The sequence below is a fragment of the Anomaloglossus baeobatrachus genome, chromosome 4, assembly GCF_048569485.1.
Source record: "Anomaloglossus baeobatrachus isolate aAnoBae1 chromosome 4, aAnoBae1.hap1, whole genome shotgun sequence".
NCBI classification, from domain to species: domain Eukaryota; kingdom Metazoa; phylum Chordata; class Amphibia; order Anura; family Aromobatidae; genus Anomaloglossus; species Anomaloglossus baeobatrachus.
In genome coordinates, this window is record NC_134356.1 from 15,062,678 (window position 1) to 15,072,952 (window position 10,275).

Genomic DNA, 10,275 nt, shown 5'->3' on the forward strand with positions numbered 1-10,275 from the left:
ACAGGACTCAGAGATAAAAGCTTCACAGAGGATAATACACAATCTTGTGCCGGAGATCGCACTCATCCTCCTCCGGGTGTGATCCACTAATGTGGGACGTTTCCTCCCCCCAATACTCTGCACACACGGGATAGATTTATATTCCAGCTCCGGGCGGTGCAGGCAGCGGAGGCCATCGCCTGTGTTACCCTTCTGGGCTGTCAGCAGCTCCAGGTCGCCCCCACATCGTACAATCCGCTTCCTGCACGATATGTATTGTAGTGAAGATCCCTGTGGTGGTGACAAGAGCCGGGAATAGGAGGACGAGCTCCCGCAGCAGGTTTATCTTCCCGGACACTCAGTGATGAGCAGATCGGGAGGACGGCGGCGCTGATCCCGGGATCCTCTCCGCTCTTTCCCGGCATCTCTGGCAGTGACGGCCACACACGCTCCGCGGAGATGATGGCGGAGGAGAAGTGATGGCGGAAGCTCCTCACCCGTCCGGCTGTAGCCGATAATATAGAGCTTTTATCCCGGGCAGGGAAGCACAAGGGGAGAGCGGAGCTTCACTGGGCTCAGCCGGGAGAAGGCGGGGCCTGTGCTCAGTGTCAGCCAATAGAAGCTCAGGACAGTGCAGCTCAGCAGCCAATCAGTGCGCAGTAAGACTGTATATATAACAGGCGCCTCCAGCTCCGGCCTCAGTATTTTTCTCTCAGGAGAATTTTGTGCTTCTTTCCCGCTCACACGATGGCAGAGACCGCACCGGCCGCCGCTCCTCCTCCCGCCGAACCGGCCGCCAAATCTAAGAAGGCGCCGAAGAAATCCGGGGCCGCCAAGAAAAGCAGCAAATCCTCCGGTCCCAGCGCCTCCGACCTGATCATGAAAGCCGTGTCCGCCTCCAAGGAGCGCAGTGGGGTGTCTCTGGCCGCCCTGAAGAAGCTTCTGTCTGCCGGAGGATACGATGTGGAGAGGAATAACAGCCGCCTGAAGCTGGCCATCAAGGCTCTGGTCAACAAGGGCTCCCTGCTCCAGGTGAAGGGCAGCGGCGCCTCCGGGTCCTTCAAGCTGAACAAGAAGCAGGAGACGAAGGACAAGGCGGCCAAGAAGAAGCCAGCAGCTGCGGCCAAGCCTAAGAAACCGGCAGCCAAGAAAGCGGCCAAATCTCCGAAGAAGCCCAAGAAGGCTCCGGCCGCGGCCAAGAAAAGCCCGAAAAAGGCAAAGAAGCCCGCAGCAGCCGCCAAGAAAGCGGCAAAGAGCCCCAAGAAGCCGAAGGCCGCTCCAAAGCCCAAGAAGGTGACGAAGAGTCCGGCTAAGAAGGCGGCAAAGCCCAAAGCTGCCAAGAGTCCGGCTAAGAAGGCGACTAAAGCCAAGAAGCCCGCGGCCAAGAAATAAGCGGAGCCGCTCTGTCCTCCTACCACAAAGGCTCTTCTCAGAGCCACCACCTTGTCCTGCAGAGCTGTATGATCAGTGTCACAACCTTGTCCTGCAGAGCTGTATGATCAGTGCCATCACCTTATCCTGCAGAGCTGTGTGATCAGTGCCATTCTTGTCCTGCAGAGCTGTATGATCAGTGTCACCACCTTGTCCTGCAGAGCTGTATGATCAGTGCCACCACCTTGTCCTGCAGAGCTGTATGATCAGTGCCACCACCTTGTCCTGCAGAGCTGTATGATCAGAGCTACCACCTTGTCCTGCAGAGCTGTATGATCAGTGCCACCACCTTGTTCTGCAGAGCTGTATGATCAGTGCCACCACCTTGTCCTGCAGAGCTGTATGATCAGAGCCACCACCTTGTTCTGCAGAGCTGTATGATGAGAGCCACCACCTTATCCTGCAGAGCTGTATGATCAGTGCCACCACCTTGTCCTGCAGAGCTGTATGATCAGTGTCACCACCTTGTCCTGCAGAGCTGTATGATCAGTGTCACCACCTTGTCCTGCAGAGCTGTATGATCAGTGTCACCACCTTGTCCTGCAGAGCTGTATGATCAGTGTCACCTCCTTGTCCTGCAGAGCTGTATGATCAGTGTCACCTCCTTGTCCTGCAGAGCTGTATGATCAGTGCCACCTCCTTGTCCTGCAGAGCTGTATGATCAGTGTCACCTCCTTGTCCTGCAGAGCTGTATGATCAGAGCCACCACCTTGTTCTGCAGAGCTGTATGATGAGAGCCACCTCCTTGTCCTGCAGAGCTGTATGATCAGTGTCACCTCCTTGTCCTGCAGAGCTGTATGATCAGTGCCACCACCTTGTCCTGCAGAGCTGTATGATCAGTGTCACCACCTTGTCCTGCAGAGCTGTATGATCAGTGTCACCACCTTGTCCTGCAGAGCTGTATGATCAGTGTCACCTCCTTGTCCTGCAGAGCTGTATGATCAGTGTCACCTCCTTGTCCTGCAGAGCTGTATGATCAGTGTCACCACCTTGTCCCCTCTGTATGATCTGTGCCGGATTAATCGCTATGTAGAATGGGCGGTGATCTTGTGTACAGGGGGCGGTTGATACTAATAACCCGTGTCTGGATGTCGGGAGCAGAGTTCTCGGGGATGTAGTGATAATGCGGGAGCTGCACTGTACAGCGCTGTGTGCGGGGAGATGGAGCTGCAGTTACATCGGTGGCGGCTGCTCCAGAGTCACGTGTAGCCGGGATGTGACATCTGTATTAGGGTATGTGCGCACGTTGCTTTTTACCTGCTTTTTTGCTGCTTTTTCTTCTGCGCTGTTTAATGCCAAAATGGATGTGTTCTTCTATTCAAGCAAAGTCTATGGGAATTTGGGTTTCTTGTTCACACTATGTTGTTCAAAATGCTGCCTTTTTGTGGCAGAACTTTGGTCAAAAACTCAGCTTTTCAAAGAAGCAACATGTCAATTGTTTTTGCCATTTGGGTTTTGCACTGCAAAGCTGAGTTTTTGACCAAAGTTCTGCCACAAAAAGGCAGCATTTTGAACAACATAGTTGTCCCCGGCCACTAAGGCCGCCAGGAAGAGCGCTCCCGCCACCGGCGGAGTGAAGAAGCCGCATCGCTACCGGCCGGGGACAGTTGCTCTCCGGGAGATCCGCCGCTACCAGAAATCCACCGAGCTGCTGATCCGGAAGCTTCCCTTCCAGCGCCTGGTGAGAGAGATCGCCCAGGACTTCAAGACCGATCTGCGCTTCCAGAGCTCGGCCGTCATGGCCCTGCAGGAGGCCAGCGAGGCTTATCTGGTGGGGCTGTTCGAGGACACCAACCTGTGCGCCATCCACGCCAAGAGGGTCACCATCATGCCCAAAGACATCCAGCTGGCCCGCCGGATCCGCGGGGAGAGGGCGTAGATCTGTCCCGCACCCCCGAGCACAACACAAAGGCTCTTTTCAGAGCCACCACATCCTCCCTCAGACGAGCTGATTCCTGGCCTCTGATTCTGCCTCATTCCCCGCAGTGTCCGGGGCGCGGTCTCTACATGTGACGGGCGGCGCTGCGGAGGCTCCTCTTCTGTTCGTACTTTCCGCAGCGCAGCCTGTATCTGTAGTATCGCGCCCGCGGTTTACTTCAATCTCTCCCTGTATTGAGAGCGGCTCATTGTGCGGTGTCTCCGGGGTCTGGTGGTGACTCCGAATCTCATTCACTCAGCAGTGATCTCAGACTTTCTGATTAGCGCTTTCTGCACTAAATTGTCCTCCCTCTAAACCTTTATTATCCCTCTGTATTAATTCCTGCTGTGTCGGGTGCAGTGATCGGATTGTGTGACGCTGGAGCAGGAGATCCTGTGGCGCTGGATTTACTCGCTGCAGCTCCGGTCCTGTCAGGATCAGTGATATAGTGGTATATAGTCCTATATAGAGATTATACAGCACTATATGGATGGAGATTATACAGCTTTATATGAATGGATGATATTCAGTTCTTTATGGAAGGTGCACAGCAGAATGAGTATACAGCTCTATATGAATGGTATATATAGTACTATATAGGGAACATACAGCACTATATAAGGTTTTCCACATTGTGATGTTAGGCCCCTTTCATATTTCCGTGTTTAATAAACAGGTGGAAGCCACACGTACCGGTATGATCATACATGTGTCATACGTGTGACAGGTATCGGTAAAAATGCACGATACTGAAATGAATGTATTTTTCAATGTGTAAAAGATGGACAAAGGCAGAAAAATTATGGGTATAGAAAGATAGAAGAGATAAAATAGAGAAATATAAAGAAATAACATAAAATAGACACAATAGCTGAATTGATATAGCGGTAGATCACTTTTTCAGCTGTTTTGCAACATTTTTATTTTTTAATTTAAATAGATGAAATGACGTGTGTCCCCCACAACTTTCAAATCCAGCACAGGAATAGCAGCTGCAGGCTGCAACCCTCAGCTGTACCTTGGCTGGTTATGAAAAATAGGGGGATCCCACTTATTTTTTACATTTTTCGTTTTTTTTAACCCCTTCACGACTGGCAGATTTTGTGCTTTGTTTTTTTTTCCGCCATTCTTCCCAGAGACGTGACTTTTTTTTTTCTTGAGACAATATGGTCATTTGTGGGCTCGTTTTATTCGAAACGAGCTGTACTTTTGAATGTAACCTAGAGTTTTACCATGTAGTGTACTGGAAAACAGCAAAAAAAAGTCCAAATGTGGAAAAATTGCAAAAAAGTGCAATACTATTATTTCTTTTGAGATTTTATTTAATGTTCACTATATGATAAAACTGATGTCTGTGTGATGCCGCAGGATGGTGCAAGTTCGTAGTCACCAAACATAAGTTTACTTTTATCTAAGGGGTTAAAAAAAAATCTGAAGTTTGGAAAAAAAAGTGGCTATACGTTTTGAGCCATTTTCCGTGACCGTAGCATTCTAATTTTTAGGGATCTATGTCTCAGTGATGGCTTATTTTTTGCATTTCAAGCTGAGATTTTTAACTGTACCCTATTTGCGCAGATGCTATATTTTGCTCGTCTCTTATTGCATTTTACCCAATATTTGTCGCGAACAAAAATATTTTGCCGTTTGGAATTTTTGTGCCTCTACGTTGTTTACTGATCAGGTTAATTGATTTTGTATTTTGATAGATTGGGTGTTTCTGAACGCGGCAAAACCAAATGCGTGTATATTTTTTTTCACCTTTTAATTTTCAATGGGGCAAAAGGGGGTGGTTTGAAATTTTAGGGCTATTTTTTTAATTTTTCAAAACTTTTTTTTTTATTTTACTAGTTTTCCTAGGGGGCTATAACGATCAGCTGTCTGATCGCTCATTCATTTCTGAGCATCGCTCAAACCGGGAGAAATGATCCTCTCTTCTAACAAGCAACACTTGGATTTTTGTTACAGGACCTTACATGTGAGCAAAGGAGTCCTCAGTTCACCCTGTGCTACCATGACAACCACCGGACTGTGCTACCATGACTACCACCGGAAGAGACGTGATCATGTCACATGACTTCCAGTATCAGGTTTTAAGTAAAGTTTCAACGCGATCACGGTTATAATGGCGCTATCAATTATTGACAGCGCCATTATAAAGTGTTGAAAGGCACAGGGTGATAACTATTCCGCTTATGCCTGGCAGGCACAGATGGCAGCTGTATAAATCAGCTGAGATGTGTGCCGATCTCTGCCGGCTGCTGCCGGGGGAGAATACCACTATCACCGCTAGGACGTAATATTACCACCCGTGATCGTTAATGAGTTAGAACATGAGGGTCACCCCCATTTTACTAAAACCAGCCACATTACAGCAGACAACTGGGGGCTGCTATTATTACGGTGGGAAGGGCCATGGTTATTTTGCCCTTTCTATCCTAACAATAGCAGCTCACAGCCCCAGAAATTGTGCATCCATTAGGTGTGCCAATTCTGGTGCTGGACCCGGCTCTTCCCATTGCAGTGGTAAATGGGGTAATATTTGTGGGGTTGATGCCATCTGCAGCTGGCATCAAGCTCTGGAATTAGTAATGGGTGACGTCTAGCAGACACCGCCATTACTAATCCAGTAGTTGAAAGGAGAATAAAAAAGAATATTTGAACAAAAAAAATAAAAACATCTCCATACCTCGTTCACCAATGTATTTGTGTTCTAAACATAAAAAAACACAAAATATCCTCTGTAATCCATGGTGAAGTCCCACAAGGTTCCCCAAAAAGATACCCTCTGTTGCTAATCCTGAGCCTGCAATAGTTCAATTAATATGGTCAGCCCAGGTCAACACAGGTGCGCCTCCAGCAGAGTGTGTGTAGACCCAGCAGTGATGTCACGGGTTAATCAGAGTTCACAATGAATTCGGATGACCTTCTGATTACACCCCCATGAAATCCGGGCTACCGCGGGTGTCGCTACAGTAATCTCACGGTTCTTTGGAGTTCACAATGAACTCTGATGAACCTGTGAAATCACTGTCGTGACACCCACGGTAGCGCAGATGTCATAGGGGTGTCGTCAGAAGGTCACCCCGAGTCCCTTGATACTCAGATTGACCTTCTGATGTCACTGCACACACTGCTTGATACTCCTTTCACCTTTCCCCAAAACTGATGTCTCCAGAGTTGTCACTGCTTCCAGGTCCTCGGTGCAGTGAATATGCAATGAGCAAATATCGGCATGATTGTGATTGGCTGGCTCACCACTTAAAAAAAAAAGACAGGCTTTTGCCCTATTTATGAGAGCCAGCTCAGGTAAAGCAGCCGCTACAGGCTTCAACTCCCAGCCGTCTGCTTTACAGTGACTGGTTATAAAACATAGAGGAGATCCCAATGCAGTTTGTTATTTAAGGAAATGTAAAAAAAATTACTAATATAAAAAATTGACAGCACATCCAGTAGGTGTGAACAGGTGCACACAGAAAATTCAATAAAAATCTGTAATGTAAAGCTAAAATATGTGAACCTGAAACAGGATTTTTTTGCCCTGCATTACTGCTATCGGAAAATAAATTTGACAATAGCGAGGTACGCCTTGTCGTTAGCTGTCAAGGTTGCACAATTGGCCAATTTGTAATCCAGTATTTTTTTTTCCCAATAGCAGCAAAACAGGGCAAAAATTCCCATATTTCACATTTTTTTTTAATGTAAAAAAATGGCTTGGGGTCTCCTGATTATTTATAACCAGCCAATGTAAAGCAGACAGCTGGGGGCTGGTATTATTAGGGTGGAAATAGCCATGGCTATTGACCCATCCCAGCCTGAAAATATCAGCCTGCTGCCACCCTAGAATTTTTACATCCCATTAAATTTTCCAATTCTGACTCTACCCGACTCATCCCGATTGCCATGGTGCGGTGGCTATCGGGGTAATATATGGGGATGTCAGCTGTGATTTGTCAAAAATCAAAGCTACCATCACGTCCTCAGATAGTAATGCGGCCCCTGATGCAGCGTGACATGGAGGTTCATGCACAGGGATTAATGAGCTCCATGCTGCCTTAACAAGGCTCCAAACATTTCCCCTGATGAATCACTAAAGAGGAAACGCGTCGGAAAGGAAAAGAGCGCACTGAACACGTTTATGGATCCTTACCTCGGGCTGTAATAAGTTTATCGTGGAATTTCACATACCCCATGCCCTACGTTAAGGTAACATCGATCCATGCTTCTGACAGAGGACGGGCCATGACATTATACCCCACTCCTGCCACGTGTTCTATAGCATTAGGAGGTATTAATAGTCTGATATATTGCCTAACCATATGATACTTTGAGAGGATTGAGGCTATTAAGGAGCATACCCACATGCAGAATACGGGGGTTTATTACTAAAAAGGGAAACAAAGCTCCCTCCTGCGATTTGGAGGTATGGTAGCTACCCGTGGGGTATTGGAGTACCATAGGAGAATTTTCTAGCAGTAATTATAGGTCGGGCCCATCTTGCCCTTAAGGTCGAGTTCCCTGTTAGAGAGCAGACTGATTTTCATGTTATTGTGAATTATCTACCGTAGTAAAAATATCCTTGAAATTTCGTGGATATGTCTGTTAAATTATTGAATGTGACAATCGGAATGCTCATACAGGGTACTATTGACCATTTCCATGTTAGCCATATGTGAAACATGATGGTTATGTAAATATTGGGTTATTGCTATATGTTCATGCGGACCAGTGACTTTTTTGGATGCTTTTTTTAGCATGCTATTGTTATTTGGGCTAATGCTATATGTTCATGCGGACCAGTGACTTTCTTGAAGTACTATATGAATATCTGGAGAGACTTATGTTGATCTTCACCCACCCCTCCCCCAATCCGTGGGAGTCATAGTTGTATCTTTCTACCCTGCTGTGCCTTTGTTTGTGTTTTTTAATTTTTTCAAAATAAATAATGTATTTTTAAACAAGTTTGGCATCTGTTTAAGGATAAGTGGTATTATCAGTTGATGGGATGCGAACCTGATTATTCCAGTGCAAAATGTGTAAAGTGTGGTTATATGAGTTAAAAAAGCAACAGTAAGGTTCTACAGACGAGGCAATATCTGAGCAATTCTTTTGGAGAGAATCTGATAAGCTGAAAATACTCTGATATAAATACCCAAATTGTTTCTATTCGTCCATAACTGGTTTATGTATTCACAGGGGAAAAATTAGGACTTTGAGTCTTAATATATTTAAAAGTTATTTTTTATTACCAGTTGCTTACATACCAAATAAATATTGTGATACTCTAACATTCAGTGTTACTCCAAACCGTCCAGTATTATAATATAGTCCATACAGCGCTGTATACAGCAATATAGTGCGGACATATTCACTCCCGGCCTGAGAAGATCACCCGAATCACCGCGTGTTATCGACAACAAAGAGCGGAAACTCAGCCATAGGCGGGAATTTCATATTCAGCGCTCAGCCAATCAGCACTTATTAGCGCTTCAACTCCTCCCACAAACGATTTATTAACGATTTAGTGCCCGCGAAGTTCCCAGCCTTCTAGTAAACGCCAAATCTTTATACATCTACAATATATACTGGTACGGCATATATATCCCATATAACACTATAGTCCCCATATGCTCTATACCGCCATTATCTACAAGTAGTTTTGTATACTGACATTACCATATAACCCCATAGTTCTGTGTAGTGCAGTTATACACAAACTGCATCTGTAGCGACCATCGCAGCGGATCTGCTCCAATCACTGCCACAGCCAGAAACAGAGACCATCCAGTATAAAGCTCTGCTGTAGACAATGTGGTGGCTCTTAGAAGAGCCTTTGTGGTGCGGAGCAGCGGTGGTGATCACTTGGCGCTGGTGTACTTGGTGACGGCCTTGGTGCCCTCGGACACGGCGTGCTTGGCCAGCTCTCCGGGCAGCAGCAGGCGCACGGCGGTCTGGATCTCCCGGGAGGTGATGGTGTGGCGCTTGTTGTAGTGCGCCAGGCGGGAGGCTTCCCCTGCGATGCGCTCGAAGATGTCACCGACGAAGCAGTTCATGATGCCCATGGCCTTGGAGGAGATGCCGGTGTCGGGGTGCACCTGCTTCAGCACCTTGTACACGTAGATGGCATAGCTCTCCTTCCGGCTCTTCCTCCGCTTCTTGCCGTCCTTCTTCTGAGTCTTGGTCACGGCTTTCTTGGAGCCCTTCTTGGGCGCTGGGGCGGACTTGGCGGGATCAGGCATGATGAGAGCAGAAAGATCTCTTCACTGGAGAGAGAATAATGATCCTGCTCTTCCCAGAGCGGCCGTATTTATAGCCCGGCCATGCAAATGAGCACTAATGACACATCGCTGTTCTATTGGGTGATATAGGCATGTGACCAGTGGAACGTCATGATCACTGCCCCCTGCTGCTCATTGGCGGTTCCAAAAGTCACATTTTCATATATGACTTCAGATTAAGCCAATGACAGGAGAGGAGGGCGGAGCAGCAGCTTATAAAACATTCCGGAGCCGCGCACTCCTCACATTTCGGTTCTTTATTTGCTAACGTTTGAAACCACAGCGATGTCTGGACGCGGTAAACAAGGAGGGAAGACTCGAGCTAAGGCCAAGACCCGCTCCTCCCGGGCAGGACTGCAGTTCCCGGTCGGTCGTGTGCACAGGCTTCTCCGCAAGGGCAACTACGCCGAGAGGGTGGGCGCCGGCGCTCCGGTCTATCTGGCCGCTGTGCTGGAGTATCTGACCGCTGAGATCCTGGAATTGGCCGGCAATGCCGCCCGGGACAACAAGAAGACCCGCATCATCCCCCGGCACCTGCAGCTGGCCGTGCGCAATGACGAGGAGCTGAACAGGCTGCTGGGTGGAGTGACCATCGCCCAGGGAGGCGTCCTGCCCAACATCCAGGCCGTGCTGCTGCCCAAGAAGACGGAGAGCAGCAAGAAGGGCAAGTGA

At 47.8% G+C, this 10,275-nt stretch overlaps 4 protein-coding genes across 4 annotated transcripts; 3 read left to right on the plus strand and 1 right to left on the minus strand.

Annotated features, from left to right (window-relative positions):
* Positions 1 to 726: 726 nt before the first annotated feature.
* LOC142302602 (histone H1.11R-like) lies at positions 727 to 1,371 on the plus strand. Its single transcript, XM_075343705.1, has one exon. The coding sequence runs from the start codon at positions 727 to 729 to the stop codon at positions 1,369 to 1,371; it is 645 nt and encodes a 214-aa protein (XP_075199820.1).
* A 1,200-nt stretch (positions 1,372 to 2,571) lies between these two features.
* Positions 2,572 to 3,289, plus strand: LOC142302213 (histone H3-like). Its single transcript, XM_075343305.1, has 2 exons — positions 2,572 to 2,613; positions 2,951 to 3,289. The coding sequence occupies exons 1-2, from the start codon at positions 2,572 to 2,574 to the stop codon at positions 3,287 to 3,289; spliced, it is 381 nt and encodes a 126-aa protein (XP_075199420.1).
* A 5,726-nt stretch (positions 3,290 to 9,015) lies between these two features.
* Positions 9,016 to 9,587, minus strand: LOC142302613 (histone H2B 1.1). The gene has a single exon (XM_075343716.1). The coding sequence runs from the start codon at positions 9,562 to 9,564 to the stop codon at positions 9,184 to 9,186; it is 381 nt and encodes a 126-aa protein (XP_075199831.1). The 5' UTR covers positions 9,565 to 9,587; the 3' UTR covers positions 9,016 to 9,183.
* A 301-nt stretch (positions 9,588 to 9,888) lies between these two features.
* Positions 9,889 to 10,275, plus strand: LOC142302606 (histone H2A type 1). Its single transcript, XM_075343710.1, has one exon. It carries the CDS (start codon positions 9,889 to 9,891, stop codon positions 10,273 to 10,275), a length of 387 nt encoding a protein of 128 aa, XP_075199825.1.